At 35.6% G+C, this 19,367-nt stretch overlaps 1 protein-coding gene across 1 annotated transcript in view; it reads right to left on the bottom strand.

The window, feature by feature from the left end:
- Positions 1-743: 743 nt before the first annotated feature.
- The window catches only part of si:dkey-87k14.1 (leucine-rich repeat transmembrane protein FLRT2), a 33,494-nt gene continuing 14,870 nt past the window's right edge, over positions 744-19,367 (bottom strand). The window contains exons 2-3 of the mRNA XM_015350071.2: positions 7,405-7,730; positions 744-4,714 (exon numbers count right to left, since the gene is read on the bottom strand). Coding sequence (XP_015205557.1) covers positions 2,328-4,295 — 1,968 coding nt within the window. The 5' untranslated portion in view covers positions 4,296-4,714; positions 7,405-7,730 and the 3' untranslated portion in view covers positions 744-2,327. The remainder of the gene's footprint in view (positions 4,715-7,404; positions 7,731-19,367) is intronic.

Here is a 19,367-nt window from a genome sequence, read left to right as displayed (position 1 = left end):
AAAATTTTGTAATCTGTAGTAGAAGAAAAATTGGAAACACTTTGATGACCACAGAAGAACTATTGCCCTCATTTCCTAAATCACATTCTGTGTACTTACATGCAGGAAATAATATTTTACAAGGTCCCAGTGTAAAGATATGAAGATGGCAAATAAATAAGGTATTCATCATTTCTAGGCACTAATGAAAACAGATGTTGATGCATGTGTTACTTTTCTTTTGTTGAATATATTTAAGTCTGTCATGTTATTTGCATATTTTTTACTTGAATTTAGTTTAGAGGTTATAAAACTTGAAAACTTTCTTTGAGTTTGGCTTGCAAAATAAAACTTTGTCTAGGCCAGCAATCTCTCTGAAAGTGGACATTAAAGAAAACCTGGCTACATGGAACATGCTAAATGCATCGAACTGTAGTCTCAGAAGTTAGAGATTTGTGTTAGACAAAAAGTTCTGTATTTTCCTGAAAATACACGTTCAGGAAACAAGAAACACATTCTACATTGCTGCCTACATGTAGAAATCTGATACAGTTTTACATAAAAAATGCATTTGTTATCTCTCAATGTCTCTAGGCAACTTTTATCTTTGCATCTATATTTAAAGTAACAAGTAATAGGTTTATTCCATGCTGAAAAAAAGAAGAAAGAGAACACAACGTTTCGGCCGTGGAGCCTTCTTCAGGTGACACCTGAAGAAGGCTCCACGGCCGAAACGTTGTGTTCTCTTTCTTCTTTTTTTCAGCATGGAATAAACTTATTACTTGTTCCTTTGCAGCCTACGCATGCTGACGCAGCTACCCACCTGAACTATATTTAAAGTATCCTTGTCATTGCGTAAAATTGCATTCCTCTCAATCACACACATTTTGTTTGATTGACATATGTATGAGCTTAATTAGGAAGTGATATGTTGTATGCAGCTTTATAATTAGAAGAATATCTGCTATTGTCTATTAGTCTGATCATGTATTAATCACTTCCACCTCACCCAAAGTGTGGACAATTAATATTATCCATCACAGCCACTATCAAATACTATGTTATACTGTACCTGTTACCTTTAACACATCTGCTTAGTGTGAACAGCCCTTTTGATCTGAAGGCCCCTGTCTCTTCTTGTATCTCTGGGTTTAAGCTTTCCTACAGCATCCACATTTATCCTTTTTTGAATTAACTGTTTCATTATGTGAGCACAATTTCTCTTCTTCGGCATCTTAAACAGCTTGAGCTAAAATAAAGCCAACAAGATAATAATCTTAATCACCCTACTCACTATTTTGACATAAAGGTGTATATTATAACAGACTTTTAGAAACATCATGACTCAAAATGTTCTTTTAAAAAAAAAGCTAATTTTCTTTTATGTTCACAAGAAACTGAAAAAAAAAATCAAAATAGAAACAGTAAACTGAAAAGCTGAAAATGAATATTATATAATAATAAATATTTGTTATATGTGAGACGAGCATACCTTCACTGTTGTTTGAACCAGTCCACCATTCAAGATCTTTTCTGACATTTTTTAGGTCAGAAAACCACATTCCCCAAGCAAATTCAGAAAGCTAACAAACATGACAACCAGCTAAACAGTCAGGAAGCCCCTTTATCACATTGCCTCAGCAGCCCTTCTGCCACAGACTGATACAATGCTGCTGACAGTGCCATCTAGTGGTCCATGAAATACCAACAGGCATACAAATATACACACGGGTTTATTTTATTGGATTCTAATATTTAGAATGATTAAGATTATTATGACACCTTTTCTTATGGATTTACTAAGGATCCAGGAAATATTATCACAGACTTTTGTTCTCTTTCTTTTCTGATTTTAACCACTGGCATGTTTTATGCAGTGTATGATCTACTTTCTGTTTATTTTCCATTAGCCCCTAGAAAGGATTTTTTTCTTACGTTTAACCATCAATATTTATATCTAGCAGGTACTTCTTTTCATGTGTAGCATGAAGAGGTCCAAGTATTATTCTGTAAAAGGCGCATTTTATGCTTCTGTGGTTAAGAAAGTCTCCCAATATCGATATCATGTAAATACTAAAACTAAAAGAGAACATCTTCTGTAAGAAGAAGCTAAGAAGGCTTGATTGTACAAATTCATCTGTACAGTACTTAATACAACTTGAAAACCAACAAATTATAAAACAATTTGCATTTTGTTTACTAAGGAATAAAAAAGATAGCAGATTTCCACATAATAGCCAACAGTATAAATTACATAGTGGACAGGTCTTGGAAATATATACTGTATGCTTATATACAGTATTCAATTGTATTATTAGTACAAAGGTCCTAATGTGGTCTCAAAACTATCATGTATGGCAGCAGTCCACATCTGGGACATTGCTCTTACAGTATGTTATGCTATTATTACCTAGCTGGCAGTCTCTGAAGCCAACACCCCCGTTTGGGGTGTAGATTGGTTGTATCTGGAAATCTCCTTTGAGCAGCTGTTCATTATTTAAGGAGACTATCTGAAAGCTTGTTTCAGTCATTTCGAGGATGGAATTATCCTTTTTAGTCCCTGCTTCACAGTAATCATCTTTTCGTCTTCCTCGGTTGTATTTCCACTTGGAAGAGGAGTACCTGCCCTTCTTGTGCATGTGCCAGCAGAATATGCTTAACAAAACGATCAGAACAACAATCACCGCCCCTCCTATCAAACCGGCCAGGAGGAAAGGGGAGCTGGGGTTTTGCTGAGTGGCCTGCTCTGGGCCAGTGGCCTTATTATTAGAGCTAAATGATGCAGGTTTGGTGGTAGCCTCTGAACATACTGTATCGTCTCCAGGGTGGTAGTTATTGAAAGCATCTAAAGGGATTATACAAATGCGATATGTGGATTTAGGCTCCAGGTTCACCAGGCTCAGTCTCTGTCGTTCCCCACTGACCATTCTTTCTTGCACAACATCTCCTGTCAAGCTGTGCCCCATTTTAACCCAAGACACCTTGTACGCAGTGACTGAAAAGACAGACATCCAGCTTACCTGAATGCAGGTGTCATTGACAAAACTAAAAGAGATCTGCAGAGGGTCCTGGGGAGGGAGCTTAGTCCTCTGCTCATCGCCTGCTGTGGGCAGAGATGGGGTTGTAGGTGTGGGAGACAGATCTGGTGCTGTTGCAGTTGGTCTCGTGGGGGGTGTAGAAGGAGGGGCCTCTGTGGGTATGCGGGTGAGCCGTGGCTCAGATGTGGTGCTTGTGGGGCATGGGATCAGACTGAGATTGAGCTCTCTGATTACCATGCCACGGACCTTATCTGGCTTATGGCACATAAATCCGCGTACATTAAGAGGTGCTGGTAGAGACTTTAACCACTCTGTTACCCATCTAATCCTGCAGTCACAGTACCACAAGTTGTTTCTAACAGTGAGCTGCCTTAGGTTTGTAAGGCCATCAAAGACCCCCTGTGTCAGGGACTGCAGCTGGTTGTTTGAAATATCCAATTTCTCTAGCTGATGCAGGTTAGAGAAGGCTGTCACGGGGATCTCATTCAGCTGATTATCCTGCAAGTTGAGTTTCACTAAAAACTCACCAGGGAGGTCAGAGGGTGGAGTGGTAAGAGAGTTTCGAGACATGGACAGCTCTGTGAGATTTACTAAAGCCTTGAAAGTTCCCTTGGCTATTCCTTCATTTGTTAGGAGATTCCCATCCAGAAGTAAGCGCTTGAGCTTTGTGACATTTTGAAACACTTCCTCTGCAATGAGAGCAATTCTGTTTTCATCAAGACGGAGCTCTTCTAGATCCAGCGGCAATCCAACTGGCACACTGCTTAAGTGGTTTTTTGATAAAAATAACAGCTTAAGGCTAACGGCTTCCCGGAAGGCAGCCTCCTCAATTCCAACAGTAGAGATGGAATTATCATCCAGGTGCAGCTCTTCCAGTTTTGACAGCTGGGCCAGGGCTGCCTTGGAAATGGTTTGGATGTTATTTTCCTGCAGGTGAAGTACCCGCACATTTTTGGGTAAATTAAGGGGAAACTCATCAAGCTGGTTACCATATAAGAACACTGTTTCCACTGAAGCAAGGTTGTGCAGCTCAACAGGGAATCCAGCATTATTGATTTGGTTGTTGTGGAGGTAGAGTGTCTTGTAACCCTCCTGTATCCCAAGAGGAACCGATGTCAGACTCCGTTCATTGCAATAAACAAAGGTTTTATCACAGCGGCACTCCTCTGGACAAGAGGCAGCCCTATAAAATTGTACTTGGAGACCCAGTAATATGGTTACCCATGATTTTAGAAACGTAGCCCAGTCTTTATTCCAGAATCGAGCATGTAACTCCATTTCTTAAGATAATTGGAACTTTGCAATTTTGTAAAAAAAAAGAATCCACTGTAAAGAAAGTCTTTAAAAGCCTGGGTGGATGCTTACTTTGCTGGTAAGTATGCTATATGGAAGAAGTCGGGGGTAATCCTTCTATAATTGCTTGTCCTAAGCTCCAAATACAAGAGCAATGGTCTCATTAACTTGCGTTGCTCTTCTGGCTGCCTCCATCCATGCTTGGATATCAGATGATAGCGCAGCTCATCACATTTCGCTTTCAGCCAAGCAAGGGCCAATTTAAAATCATGCAGCACAGGGAGACATTGGAAATACTCAGCAGGTTTATCATGCAGGACTCCCTCTCTCTCACTCACTCGTCACACACTGCTGCGCTCTGACAGAAGTAGCCTCCTTTGGACTTGACATTTGGATCCAGAGACCTGTTTCAATAAAATAAAAATAAGATTAATAGTTTTCCAAAGCTTCGGACTTCAGAAATGCTCACATTCTACTGTAGTTATCCTAATTTGTGTTCTAGCTACATGCAGAGAAGTTTTCAACAGGAAATAATAGCAAAAGGGACATTAATTAAAGGAAATCAACAGAGTATGTCATCTTCACTGAAAGTTTTATTTCCACAGAATTCACCTCACTTTTTCCCTGCTGGTTTTTCCAGTTAACCTACATTAGCTTTATACAATATGTGGCTTCATACAAAAAAAAATGGAACCATTTTTTTTTATATCTGTGAGTTCAGAGCTCTAAAGGTTTAAAGCACAAAACTGCCTGTGAAATAATAAAAAATAATGCCAATTATAAAGCAAACTGCTCCTAACTGTTTTTATGGATTAAAGTTATTATGGAACTTATCTAAGACAAACAAAATAATACAAATTAAAAACAAAATCCAATAACAGTCATCTAGTGGATAATATAGATGATGAGAACTTGTTTAAAACTTTTTTTTATTAGATACTGGTTAATTAATTTAACATTTGACTGCTTTAGAATACTATTACTGTCACAAGCATTGTAACAAATGGTTTTCATCATCATTAGTGTTGTTTGTGATTTACAGTAGTTGTAAACATTATTTTAATAAAATTCTAGTACAAAACATTTTAAATAAGGTATTAATTTTTAAATGGCATTCAAAGACAAGCTGTCCTCTTTTAGTATTCCAAAACGCGTTAATACCAGAAGCAGATTAAAATGTTAAAGAGGAAATGCAGAAGAAAGTCACTTCCGAATGACTACAAACTATCATTTACATATGACTTCTGTAAGTATGTTAATTATATAACATAAAAAATAAACACTGTAGAATATACACATATTCCACTCATATACTCTTACAGAGAAGTCAAAATTACACAGATAGCACTGCTTTGTGCCCAAGTCAACAGTTTCCAGTATGACTGGACTTTATAGACCGGTGAGCAGAAGGCAGCTCATTATAAACTGCTAACAAAATGAAAGCTTAGTTTTATAGACAACCAAAAGTCAACTAAACTAAGACTAGAAAGTATTTCTGCTGTTAATAGTGCACAGGCAGTTACCACCAATATGAATTGTTTCTTCATAAGCACTGAGGTCACAATATTACAATACCCAATATTCAAAACTTGCATAACAGTCCACTCCAAACTGTGGCTGTAAGACTAAGTTCACATTGTAGAATTTACATTTAAAAGGTGATGTTACAGTCTTATAGGCTACAGCATCACACCTCAGATGAGGGAAAAAATATAATTTTAAGGTTACAACTTACAAACGTAAACATTTTCTGTTACATTTAAACTTTGTTGTTATTTAAACTGTATTATCTTATTTTCTTAAACTGAATAAATACTAAAATTGGACTTGTATCGACCCCTTAACAACAGGAATGACAAGAGTTTAATGTAACAAATGGGAATATTGAGATAGGTGAAACGAACTGCAAATTAAACCTCTGAAAATATGAATATGTGAGTCTTTCTTTATCATTTCATACACTTGACTACTGATTTTTTAACAGTATAAGTTACTGTTTAAGATGGCACCATAATATTAAAAGGCAAGATGTATTTCAATGTCTTTAAATTATAATACTGTGCAATTTGAATTATTTTACATAAAACCATCATAGGATTTAGTCTTTTTTTTCCCCTGTTAACATAAAAAAACATAACCGTGGAAATAGGAAATATATTATGATAATATTGTCAACCTGCAAAACTGTCAATAAATACCATGAAACAGTTCAATCAATCATAATCTCAGCATCAAGTACATTCGCATTTGTTCTTGTTCAAATGCTATCTCTAATTTATAAAGCTATTCTGTGACAATAGGTTATTAGTTTCGAAATTGGAGACGTTTCATTTCTAGTTTCTAGCACCTGGTACCTGTTTGACCTAAATGTACATGTTGATACGCCCGCTACTGAAACAGGATTAAAAAATAGATTAAACATTCAAAATGCAGTTAAAAGTCAAAGATTATCAACCATATTATGGCGGGGAGCACACCAGGTGAATTTTAAAGACTTCGCAGTCAGAGATGTTCATTTGAATGAGCTCTTTCAGCCGCAGAATTATGATACAGCACATTACGAAGAGTGATTGGGTGTCATACTTCACGTTACTGTGACAAACACAAAACAGTTTAAACATGCCACTGAAATATTAATAACTCACGTTTCAAGATATATTGAAGATCAATTGGTGTTTTTGTGCTGTTAATTTAATAAATGAATCCAATGTATTCATATTTAAAACAATGCACAACCAACTGCTCGTTACACGTTGAAAATAATTTAGTGAGCATTTGTGATATTTTAAAATGCCCCCGAAGGTCTGCACAGATTTATAGAATAGAAGATGCAGCCAAAGGAAATCCTGTTTTTCCACAATATGTACAGTCTGGGTTGGTGATACAAATCCTGCTTTATCAGTTTGGTTTATCAGAGATTTGTTATTCTCTAAATAAATATACAAATGCATATAAGGGTCCTTTGTACCCTTTTAAAAAGTTTATTTGTTTACAGTTTCCCTCCCCCACTCATCCCAATCTCTTAATACAGAAAAAGTAAATTAATGGGAATAATTATACAAATACGTGATTGTGCCTTAAAGTAAGCAATTACCCTAAACGGTGCTTTAATCCTCTTCATGTTGTATCCCTTCCTTTTCCACTTCGTGCACTTCCCCGGATTTTTGCAGGCTTCCTTCTTGTCAGCAGACAGTTCATGCGGTGGAGCCGCCTGACAGATCCCAGCGCTCCAGCGGTATTCTGTTCTGCGAGGACGGGGTCGCTCCGCGCAGCCCACCGGCTCCCAGTCCCTCAGGCTGCATGCTTGCTCAGTCCAGCGGAGGGCTCTACAAGCCCACACTCAGCCCCGACTCCGTGCCTTACCCCCGCCTTTCAACACGGGAACCACTCTCTGCCTCAGTTCTTCTCCGCTCCGTGCTCCTTCAAGAGATTAAAGGATCACATTAGGGGAAAAGCCTATCTAGACTTCTTGCTCCTGCTCCGTGCGTGTGTCCCAAGCAGTATGCGTGCGCTCCCTGCGACTGTTGCCCGATGCTCCGGTAATAATGTTTCACATCTGATAGTTTATTGCCAATGTTAGACTTGCCTTTTCCCCTCGAAACCCCTGGGAGATGTTTACAGTAATGAATTCAGCTGATAGCGATCTCACTGCTGCTGTCTTCTCTCTCTCTGTTTCTCACTCCGTCCCTCCCACCCGTACAGAGTGGAGAGTGCTCCTTTGTCGAAGCAGAGACATCAGTGAGTGGTCAGCAGCCATTTTTGGGGAACTAAGCACTTTTATTCCTGTTCTCCAAACTAATTTTGGTAAAAAGTTATTCCTGGTAAAAAGAAAAAAATATTTTGAAAAAGTAAGTCAATAACCTCGGGAAAACAAATTCTGAAATCCGTTTAATTTCCCTCACCACTTTTCTAAAGGTGTTAGTAAATAAAACGCCTGTCCTAAACCACCAAGATCGCACGTTCATTCATTGCAAGTTATTGTATTTTCATGTATTTATCACTGCTTGTGATAGAATGAATTTGAAGATACTCATCTATTAGCAGTAATGTTAATTTCTTGAAAGAGAAGGATATGTGTAGTTCTAAGGTTTTAAATGTTCCTTTTCTGGACGTGTGATTTGGGCATTTGGATATACTCGTTTAATCAGCTTTTGTTTTATAGCAAAATAGCTGCCATAAAGTGATGTGTTTGTAATTTTTTGGATGGCATGGAGTAATTTCACTTATAAAGATATCTATAAATAATATACAGAAAGATCTGCAATTGATTGAATCACATACTGTACCTCTGCTATGAATTACAGAAATAAAAATATATTTTTCCTGTGAATGTACTGTACAGGTAAGTGAGCTACAGTAGGCAAGAAGTACTTTAGAAATGAGTATAATACATTCATAGTTCTCCCATCACTGATGAAAATGTAAATTCTTTATTTTGTATGCTTTATACTGTAAGTACTTCTGGCCACTACTTTACATTATAAAACTACTAGTTTAATGTTTTATTCTGTTATTTTTTTACTTGGAGTAAGACTGGTGGATGTTCTTTTTTTTCAAAATGAAAAAAGCTCATAAAATAATAAAAAAACAGGCCAACAGCATTGTTGCGATGCCTAGTATCTGCAAGTTCTAATGTGCTCCAAACTCTGAGGCAGAGCCCTGCTGAGATGAAACGCTCCCTTAATGAAATCTTCAGAATTAGCAAGGCTTGGTAATGTTTTATTAAATTAATCAGTCCAAGAAGATGTGATATGACAAAAACAGTTTCTCTGTCCGTGTGTTCAGTTTTTTGCAAAATTAAGAAACGACTGTTTTTTCTCTCTGTTTTACTGAACACAGAATAGCAAGTTCACGAAGTAGGGACTGGGCCCAGTGAGGGATAGTTTCTCCTCCCTGTTCTGGTTTCTCACATAGCTCAGAACAAGATTTAGTGACTAAAATCATTTGGATACGACTCATGACTCTGTAGGCAGTCTGATCTGACTTGTTTATACCCCCATTACCTGATAAACAAAAGACTAAATTCAAGGGTTATACTGTATATGTAAACCAAAGGCTCCCAGGTACTTCACTGAAGAATCTGAGATTTGATTTTAATATTTGAGAGCGTAGCTGGGTCTGTCCTTATGGTACAATGAAGGACAGCTTAATAAACTGGACACTCATGTTTTATTCTTCAGAGCACCAGTGACAACAGCATGTGATATTTGCCTGACCTTGATGTTTCTTTCCAGCAAGATTAGCATATACAATAAGCATTGCATGAAAACTGGTTAATATTGGCTATTGCAATTGAATTACTGTTATGTCTATCCTATCTATGTAGATGCCTGACTGACATCAAATTAATGGCAAGAAGATGGCTTAATGGATGGCCTATGGTTAAAATGCGATATGCTGATTATGTCACGCATGATTGATCGATCTTATCAATTTGCAATCATTAGTCACAAATGACAAGAGGGAATGCCAGACTCTTAACTGATGATGATGCATGTTCTATACAGAGAACAGCCTGCATGGCCTTATGATTATAAATTAGATATACAGTATTTCCAGAAAGATAGTCAACCTGTTGTCTGAAGCTATAGTTTAATGTATCAGTTGTACTACATTTGTCACATTTTGCTATTTTTTATGGCATGCTGAGTGCCTTTTGGGTACATGTTTGCCTGCCAAATACCACAGCTGTCATTTTTGTTCTCAATAGACAAAATTAAATTTCATTCAGACTCTGGCTTGTTCCATATTAATTATATAAGTGCTTATGAGACCCATGGACAGGCAAGAACCTGCTTATAATCTTTAAATAGATTCAAGTTAAAACTGTGATATCAGAAAATTTAGATGGAGGAATATGGACCTGATTGAAAGTTGAGAAATAAAATATTAAAGTTACAACAATACTGCATACATTCTTTATAAGGCACGGATATAAAATCAGCTGGAATATTTTTCAGTTTGCAAATTGTCACCATCCTAGTGTTACTGCCTGTTATAATGTATCTGAGGTATCATTCATAAATATTGAACACAAGTGAAATAGGAAAAGGATTCTTTTTCTGTTGCAGTTACAGTATGTACAATAATCTTCAGTCTTTTTGAATAATTTATTTAAATCTCTGGCAGTATTATGGTCACAGTAGGAATTGCAATTTGCATATAGTTTGCCCATCTCATATAATACTTCCATGTTTTCTTTACTTGCGGTAAACCTATTTGCTATGAAGTGTAAGACAGAGAGCAGGTGGAGGGCTGCAAATTCAGGACATTATATCAAGGTGGCAGTAGTGTACAGGGATATTTTTCTAGCTCACTAGTGTATGCTATGGCACCTATTGACTATCTTAGGTAGTCACGTCAGGTAAAAACTTAATTTGTATTTCTTCACAAATGAAGAAATGAACAAAGCTTTTTTACAGTGAAAGAAAATGCATATTTTTAAACCTTTCTTTAGAATAATTACTGTATTCCAGCTGAGGATCTTGACACCCTGAATGTTGAATGGCCATTGAAAAGCAAGAGCTAAGCTTTATAATAAATGTTCAATGTGATTATGATTGACATATCCTGTGCACATCAACAAGTAAACAACGGTCTCATCTCCTATGAGCTATGATAGACCTTCCAAAATGAAACCAGATGACATTGGTTCTTCCCAGTAGCTGCTATGGCAAGGCACATGTTCTGTGCTGTGAGTACACAATAGTGAAAACTAAAAAAAAAAAAACATATATACTGTAATTTTACTAGCACATAAAGAGCTTCTGATCTCAAGTATTCATCTGGCTACTGGTTCCCGGTGTAAATAGTACAGTATGTAAAAAGAAGACATAACATAACATTTTGTTTAATACTTCTTTGCATCATTTTTATATATTTTATTTGTCATATTTACTAACATTTTATTATGAGTTTGAAAAAAGATATCAAGGCATCTGTGGTATTTCCAAACGTGTATTGTAGGTTTCAATTTACTGTAAGTACAGTGTAATTTATTGAATATAGTACTAAGTGTATTAATATGTAAATGTATTTACAAACAGTATAGTAGGATAATTAATTTTACCTCTTTAAAAACTAAATAGAGAATGTATTGTAGAAATTTGTGTTATCTTATCTGAGTTTTGTCCATTTTTTCATGCCACCCTATTATTTTATATACCAAACAGCTGTTTAATTTATTCCCATTTCACCATGTCTGGTTTCTTATTTTTTATCTCTTATCTGAGGTCAAGAATTTAGTTCTCCATTAATGCTTTTCTTAACATCCACTACATCAACAGTCTGTTTATTAACAAGGACTAAGATTGCAAAGTACTGGTGTGGAATAAATAATTGTGATTCAAGTGTGTCATGTTCTACAGTTTTAACACTACGAAGATGAAGGTGAGTGATGAGAACAATAGGTTCTTCTAATTGCAACCTATTTTAAATACCATGTGTGAGTTTACTATCAAATAATTCAGAAAAGGGCATAATATGGGACTTTGATACAAAACACAATTGGAATATGTGACCGTAAATGTCAGGATTAGCATGAAAAAATAAATTTTACAATAAAACCTACAATAATCATTTCTAAATAATGCCTAATGAAAATAACAAATTATTTGCTAAACAACTTCCCTTCTTTTTCTTATGACATCTGTAAATAGCAATCGTACTTCATACTGACATTTTCAATGCAGAAAGAATAAATATTATCACTCATCATATATCTCTCACCACACATTTGCTTCAGAAATACTTGGTGAATCAAACAACTTATCAAGCTCTTCACATAAACATTCACAGATAAATACCACTCAAATAATGAACTCCACTGTATCATGTGATTCTGCACAATGCAGAAAATTTTCCCAAACAAATTTTGCAACATATTCAATTAGCATATTCAGCATTTGAATATGTTAAGTAATTCCTCATGCAGTGTCTAAGCCTCTTGTTTAATAGGAAATGCAGTTTATGTCTTTATGCAACAGAATAATCTAATCAGGAAATGACAGCTAACAAAGGAATGCAGTGACAAGGCCAAAAATCATTTAGTTTTGTGTCACATTTTCTTATTTATTTAAAACTTAATTTAATTTCAGTCTTTGAAAATGACATTTGGCTGCACAGTAAACACTTTTAAAAATAGACAACATTCTGTAGTCATGTATATAAATTTGGAAACACCTAGCAAGGGATTTGTTTAAAGGATTAATATGTCTAACACTAATCATCCAAATTCAGACGTCTAAATCTAATATTTTTAAGCCTTTGCATACATTTATCCTCATTAAGGAGAAAGACTTGGGAAACTTTAACAGAAAACTAAAAAGCCAATCATTCACATAAATGTCCAGATCTCCAGTGCAAAACCCGTTCTTGAGATCACAGAAAAAAAATGTTTGTTGAGTGCAGAAAGTAAAAAGAGGCAGTGTTCAATCAGCCTTCGATTTATTTAATCAGTAGTTCACTCGGTCAGAAGTGAAATATTGTTCAGAAGAAATGGACTGCTGGGTTACTCCAGATGGATGTGTCCCATGCATGTATCAAGCTGTAAAAACAGTGACGGGTAACACAAAGGGCTCTGTTAGTCAGCAGGCACAGACAGATATGCAGGGAAAGGTCAGGAAGTGAATTGTTGTTTAGAAGATGGGATGCTTTTCTGAAGTTACATCTGCAGTAAATATCCTCTTTGAGGTTAAATAAAGGATGTCCAAAGCAGAGATATCCCCAGTAGCTCTATATTTCTCTTATTTTCCTTGACTTGCAAAGCTTTGTGTCTTGGTAACTGTCATTGGCAACAATATGTCATTTGGATAAATGAGGAAAATGTTGAATTAAAGATCAAATTCAGTTATCTTGGATGGAGAACTCACACTGCAAACATAACCAGAATGTGGTTTATCTGTGTTCAATTAGCACAGTGTTGCTGTTGTGTTAACTTAATCCAAAGAATTCCACATTTCCTCATAATTCTGAATGAAATTTAAATTTACTTTTTTTAATGATGTATTTGTGCAAAACATGAATGAAATAATCAATATTTTACTTCTTTTTATGTGAGGAAATAAATGATCTAAAAAATAATAAAAACATTAGAAAACAGAGCAGATGTTTGCATACAGCATATACTTTTATCTTATTTTTTTGTTATTATGATAAGTTGAAATTTCTCTCAGCTAACATATATGATATATCCATAAATGAAGGTGCAGATAACACACAGATACAGTACTGTATTTAAGAATTAATACATTTGTTTATGATGTAGTCTTAGCTTTGTACATTTGGTAGAGAGCTCATATTCTGGCTATTCAGAGTATAGAGTTCAAAGATTGGATGTAAGATATTTCTTTTCTTGAATAAACAATAACAGCATGAATCTTAACCAGTTATTTTAAAACATCAGAAAATACATTTTTAATATTATTCTCACCCGATCCATTTAACTATTTAAAAGGATCAATATTTTCATTTGTTTTTAAAAATGAAACTCTTCTGGATTTAAGATGAACTCTGCAGAACTCTACAGAAGCCAGTTTCCATTTGCTGTGTTCACCTTCCCTCTGCAAGTTTGTGTGCTATTGTGTGTGTTAAGACAGGCAGCAGTTCAGAACAGTGTGTTGTTAGTGTTGTGATTTTTTCTTGTATAAAGGGGATTCATTAGCTTAGCGTTTAACAGTATCTAGTATACTGTGTACAGTTTTGGGCTCCCGGCTACAAAAGTACCATAACATCACTGCCCTAGAAAGAATTCAAATTGAAAGCAACCAACATATTTCCAAGTCTGAAGGCAATGTCATTCACAGATATGACAGATGCAATAATGGAAGTGTATAATTTTGGTCTTGAATTTACGAAAATATAATGTAACCTGATCCAAGTCTTCAAAATCCTGCTCTGAGCAAAACAAAGCAACAGAGTGAAACTGGATGAAGCAAGAAGAAGGATTTTCTTTTTATGAATTGTGTCACTTGTTCATGAGGTGGTTATTTTCTGTAGCTGCCTAATATAAAGGCACTGTCTATGAAGACTATTAACCCACCCTTCCACCCCCTCCAGGTATTCGTTTGAGCTTTTCAGGTTTGTCTGAAATTCATTGGGAAAATTAAAATCACCATGAAAGGCTGGTCTTTTACAGTGACATTCTTCAACAAAGCATTTGATTTGCAAAGACATTGCTGTGTGTGACTGCTGGTCTTACAGCCAACCTGACAAGTAAGATTCTCCCTGGAGGACTTCCTGTTTGCATGACGGAGACCTTACACCTTCTGCTGTTACTTGGATGGCATTTTACAGTATATGTCAGCAGAGCTACAGTGCAATGAAATCACTGCTCGCTTGAATACCTGTATCATGTTGAAAGCATAGCCTTGCATTATGAACAAAAGGTGTAATTCATGAAGCTGTTGACTTCCATTACATTAACATTTTTAAAAATAAATAAACTGATACATAAAGTACTGCATATTGGAAGGCAAAATAAACTCATAATATAAAACAACTGTTCTGAATGTTTCCCAGTAGGAATAATATCTAGTTTCATAATATTCTAAGTGGGAAATGATGTTAATGGAATTTAGGAGTAAAAGTCCATGTGACAATATCCCAGTCTGTTGAACTTCATGCTAAATGCATTAGTAGTATGTCTATGTGTTATCAGACAAAAAAGCAAACTGCATATTTTTATTATATCAATTGCCTGTGTAAGTAATTCCTTGGAACATATTTGAAGACTAAAGTAAATTTAAAATCTCTCCACCATTTTCAAATTATAGTTTCATAATACTGAGCATCAGTATGATGTTTCATGGATTTGCTTCCTACGGTGCAGCAGGGATGTCAGACTGAATGGACTTACTGAACTGTTATTATTTCCAGTTAATGAACTCTAAATTACTTGCACAGTAGGAGACCTTTTTCTTTAAAAAGTTTTACAAAAGGGGGGGTAAGGTAATAGTTTAAATGTTTAGTTAAAATAACAGATTCCTGACACTTCACTACAATAAATTTATAAAGCTAATAATACACTCACTTTTCATGTAATGCTGAGTGCAAAGTTTATTTAATCTTCCATGCACAATATGGGGGTAGAGGAATAAACAGGTCCTTTATAGCTGTGTAATAAATAGCTTTGTAAGCTATTTATACTGTAGATTACAAAACGGGTATTTATTACAAAACAAATTCCTAACTGAAACACAAAACACTGAAAGTAGTATTTACAGGAAATTATTTACCAATGCAGAGATTTTTTAGAGCTCAGTGCTTTATATGCTACATACTCCAATACATCCTAAACATTGATCATCCTATTACACTCGGAGCTGGTATTAATAAGCTGAAATCGCTAGCAGCAATTCTGATCCATAATCCAAAATAAAAGCATCCAAATACACAAAATAATGTCAAATAGATGACTAATTTTAGCTGTTAGTTTCTAAAAGGGCATCACAGTACAATAGTGGTTAGCACTGCTGCCTCACAACCCTGAGGCCCTGGGTTATATTCTGGACCTGGGGTGCTGTCTGTTTGGAGTTTGTATGTACAGTACCTTTCATGTTTGCATGGGTTTCCTCCAGGTACTCCAGTTTCCTGCCACAGTCCAAAAACATATTGGTACAGTATGTTAATTGGCTTTCGGGAAAACTTGTGCTGGTGTGAGTGTGTCTGTATTTGTGTGTACCCTACAATGGACTGGCATCTAGGGTGTATCCCAGCTTGCACCCATTGCTTGGCTTGCGCTCCTCTGCGACTGTGTATAAAATTAAGTAGTTAGAAAATGGATAGATCAATATACTTTAAAAAGGAAACTTAAATTGTTCCACCAATTTGAAACTACAACTTGTCCATTCATTGCCCAATAGCTGGTAGGCATCAGTTCACCATGGAGGACTCCAGTGGTAAAAATAGATTGTAAGCTGTAACTTGCTTGTTGATTCTTCCCTCTTGCCATTTTCTTCTTTCTACTGCTATATTCTGTCTTTTTTTCAAGAATACTACTTGTACACTTAAGTGGCAGGTGAACTTCTGAAAGTATCTAGCCTAATGGTGGTCAGTCATCTGGGCTCCATTCACATTAGAGTTATTATCTAGCTAGATATCACTACAGCTGTACAAATACCTCTGTACCCTGTTTATTGAGCAATTCCATCTCTACTGGTTCCTGAGGTGATGGAAGTCCCTTTCTAATATAGGAGGCAATAATTAATATAGTAACTTTAAGATTCCTTGAACACAACAATACATTTTATATCATTGTCAATTTTTGATCTTCATCAATCTTGTAAGATTTCCACAAGTGACCTAGCTTTTCAAGATTAAGGTTACACTACATGTATTGCATGTGTTAAAATTAAGAACGTTTTCCTCTAAAGCTGCTAAACATCACATCTTTATTAAACTGATTTTATCTGCTTGATGTCTGCAATTTGCCTCATCATTAAACATTTTATACTGTACATACAGTACATGCAGGGCAGTTTTAGTACAACAGAATTATTATTAGATGTATTTATCCAAAGGTGCAAAATGTCTACATGTGAAGTTCTGGATGGGTACATACAGTACAGTAACGGGCTTTAAAGTGACCTTTCAATTATCAGCTAGTTAAAATCAAAGATTTAATCCTAATTTAGGATTTGTGAATTGCCCCTCCTTAAGTTTCGAACTAACTAAAAGGGCTGTTGGACCAGTACATGTAATTAGGTCGACCACAATTGTGGAGGGCTTTCTTCTTTCAAAGCCTTTCTTCTTCCGTGGGCTCAAGAATGAGGATGACCTGTGTAGTCCGTATGAGTAAGTAAAAATAAGGGAAAAAATCTAAATTCTGTTTACTTTAAAAAGTGGGGAGAACCATACCACTAAATGCACTTCTAAGGTTTCATATCAACCATTTGTATTTGTTCAACTCTGCTTCCCACAGGAGGATTTAATTAAGAAAAATAACTTGGCATTATGACCCCATTTCCCGGTCTTTATGAACTGATTAAAGTCTAAATACCTTAGCATGTCAGTGAATTATCAAAGTTGCCAAATTGTATTTAAATTCTATAAGTCCTTAATCTAAACCTTTGGGTTTTTGTCTTACCTCTTCTGTAATTTAGACCTATTATTTTGGAGTTGATGAAGGTGTTCACATGATGGTGATGCTAATCACTGTTCTTATATTAATTTGATACTTTCAAAATCAACAGCATTTGAAATACCAAATTTGCTATCTGAAAAGTGTTATATACTTTTAATCTGTGTAAAAAAAAAGGAGGAGGTCTACATCCAAAGGAAATCTCTATTTTTTTTTAAAATCTCCAAACCTAACAATATGGTGGATGTGTTACAAACACTTGGCTCAGCATGCAGTTTGACATCTGAAGTTTGCATTTTAATTTTTCCTGTAATCAAAACACTTCATGCACAACTACCTTTGCTGTTACAAATGAAGGGAAAATGCATGGGGCATCAGAACAGCATAACATTTATGTGGTCATGTGGGGTTTCCCCCATCTGCTCCAGTTTCCTCTCACCTTCAAGAGACATGTTGTCTCTCATTGTGTGTGCCAGTGTGTGCCCTGAGGTGACCTGGCGTCTTGTACAGATTGAATCCTGCCTTGTAGCCCTGGGTTCCAGGGTAGGCTCTGAGGTGCCATGAGCCTCAGCAGGGATATGCTGTCTGATAATAAATGGATAATTGATTATGGGTGGACGGGCAAATGATGAAAGGTACAAATAATGTGATGGTATTGGTGCATTCATGTGATTGTAAATTAATGTGATGTACTGTGTTGATAGTACATTAATGTGATGTACTGTGTTTGATCAATCAGTTCTGTTTTATAGAAGTTCTAGAGTAAAAACAACTAAATATAATATCCCCTTAATTCATTATATAAGGGACCTAACCTAAGTATCGTATTGATAAGCATTAATAAAATAATAATACCTGTATGTCACTTTTTACATTTAAAACATGAAAGAAAATGGTATATAAAATGTTATAGATGTAGATCTTCAAAATCTTTGTTGGTTGGATGGGAGATTGAGTTAAAATATCTTCTGATATTAAGCTGAAAAACTAAAGCCTTAATTTTCAACTTAACAAATACTATTTATTTCCTTTTATTTGAAACATTATTTGTCCTCACTTTAGTTAAGAAGCATGGAAGATCTGCGCAATTGGACAGTCAGAGAAAAATTTTCTCTCGTAATTCCTAGGTTGTTTGTAATTGTACAATAGAAAAACTGCAAGTAATAACCACACATTGTAATACCCATATCCAAACTTGATTTCCACTCAATTATCTTAAGGGCTGTAGAAGCTTGTTTTGATCAAATACAAAATAGAATGTACAGTAGATAAAATGTTGTTTTTTAATCTCCATGGTTAATCACTTTCTTTTGCACTTTGTAATGAGCAAATAAAGCAGAGCCTCAATTCACTTTACAATTTAACTATCAATAAGTAGGGAAGAACAAGCACGTTTTCAAGCATAATTTAAATGATTCAGTTGTGATGGTACGCCTATGTAATATAAGCCCCAATCAAGATTCAAAATTGAGACTACAGTACATGCCCTACCTCTGTAAGAAGGTTAAACATCTTTTAAGGAAACATGATGAGATTAAGGTTTTCTTTCCTCTAATACTATCTTGGATATAAAAACAGCCAAGAGCAAGGGTCTAACAAGTGGTAAGAAGTGTAAGAACCTAAAATGTGTTGTATGCTTCACCAGAAGGCAGTGGAAAAAATAAGCATAAAATGTTCACAACAGCTGGTGGAAGCACGTAGTCAAACTGCAGCATCAGGAAAGGCAGAATGTAGAACATAACAGTATGCTAATCTGAAATTAATAAAGACATGACTAACATTTCAATGTCTTCTTAAGACAGCTCACTCTAGGAAGACAGTAGCTTTAATATCAGAACTGAAGCTCTCTCCATTATTTTCTGTAGATTTCTAGCAGGCTCACAAGGAATGAGAAAGGTATCATTGATCATGTGCTAACAAAAATAGAACATGTTTGAGTATCATTACGTTGGAATCTGCTGTACAAACCACTTTTCCAA

This window comes from Lepisosteus oculatus, chromosome 8, assembly GCF_040954835.1.
Source record: "Lepisosteus oculatus isolate fLepOcu1 chromosome 8, fLepOcu1.hap2, whole genome shotgun sequence".
Lineage (NCBI taxonomy): Eukaryota > Metazoa > Chordata > Actinopteri > Semionotiformes > Lepisosteidae > Lepisosteus > Lepisosteus oculatus.
Note: the sequence above shows the minus strand (reverse complement) of the source record. Positions and strands in the feature narration are given on the sequence as shown.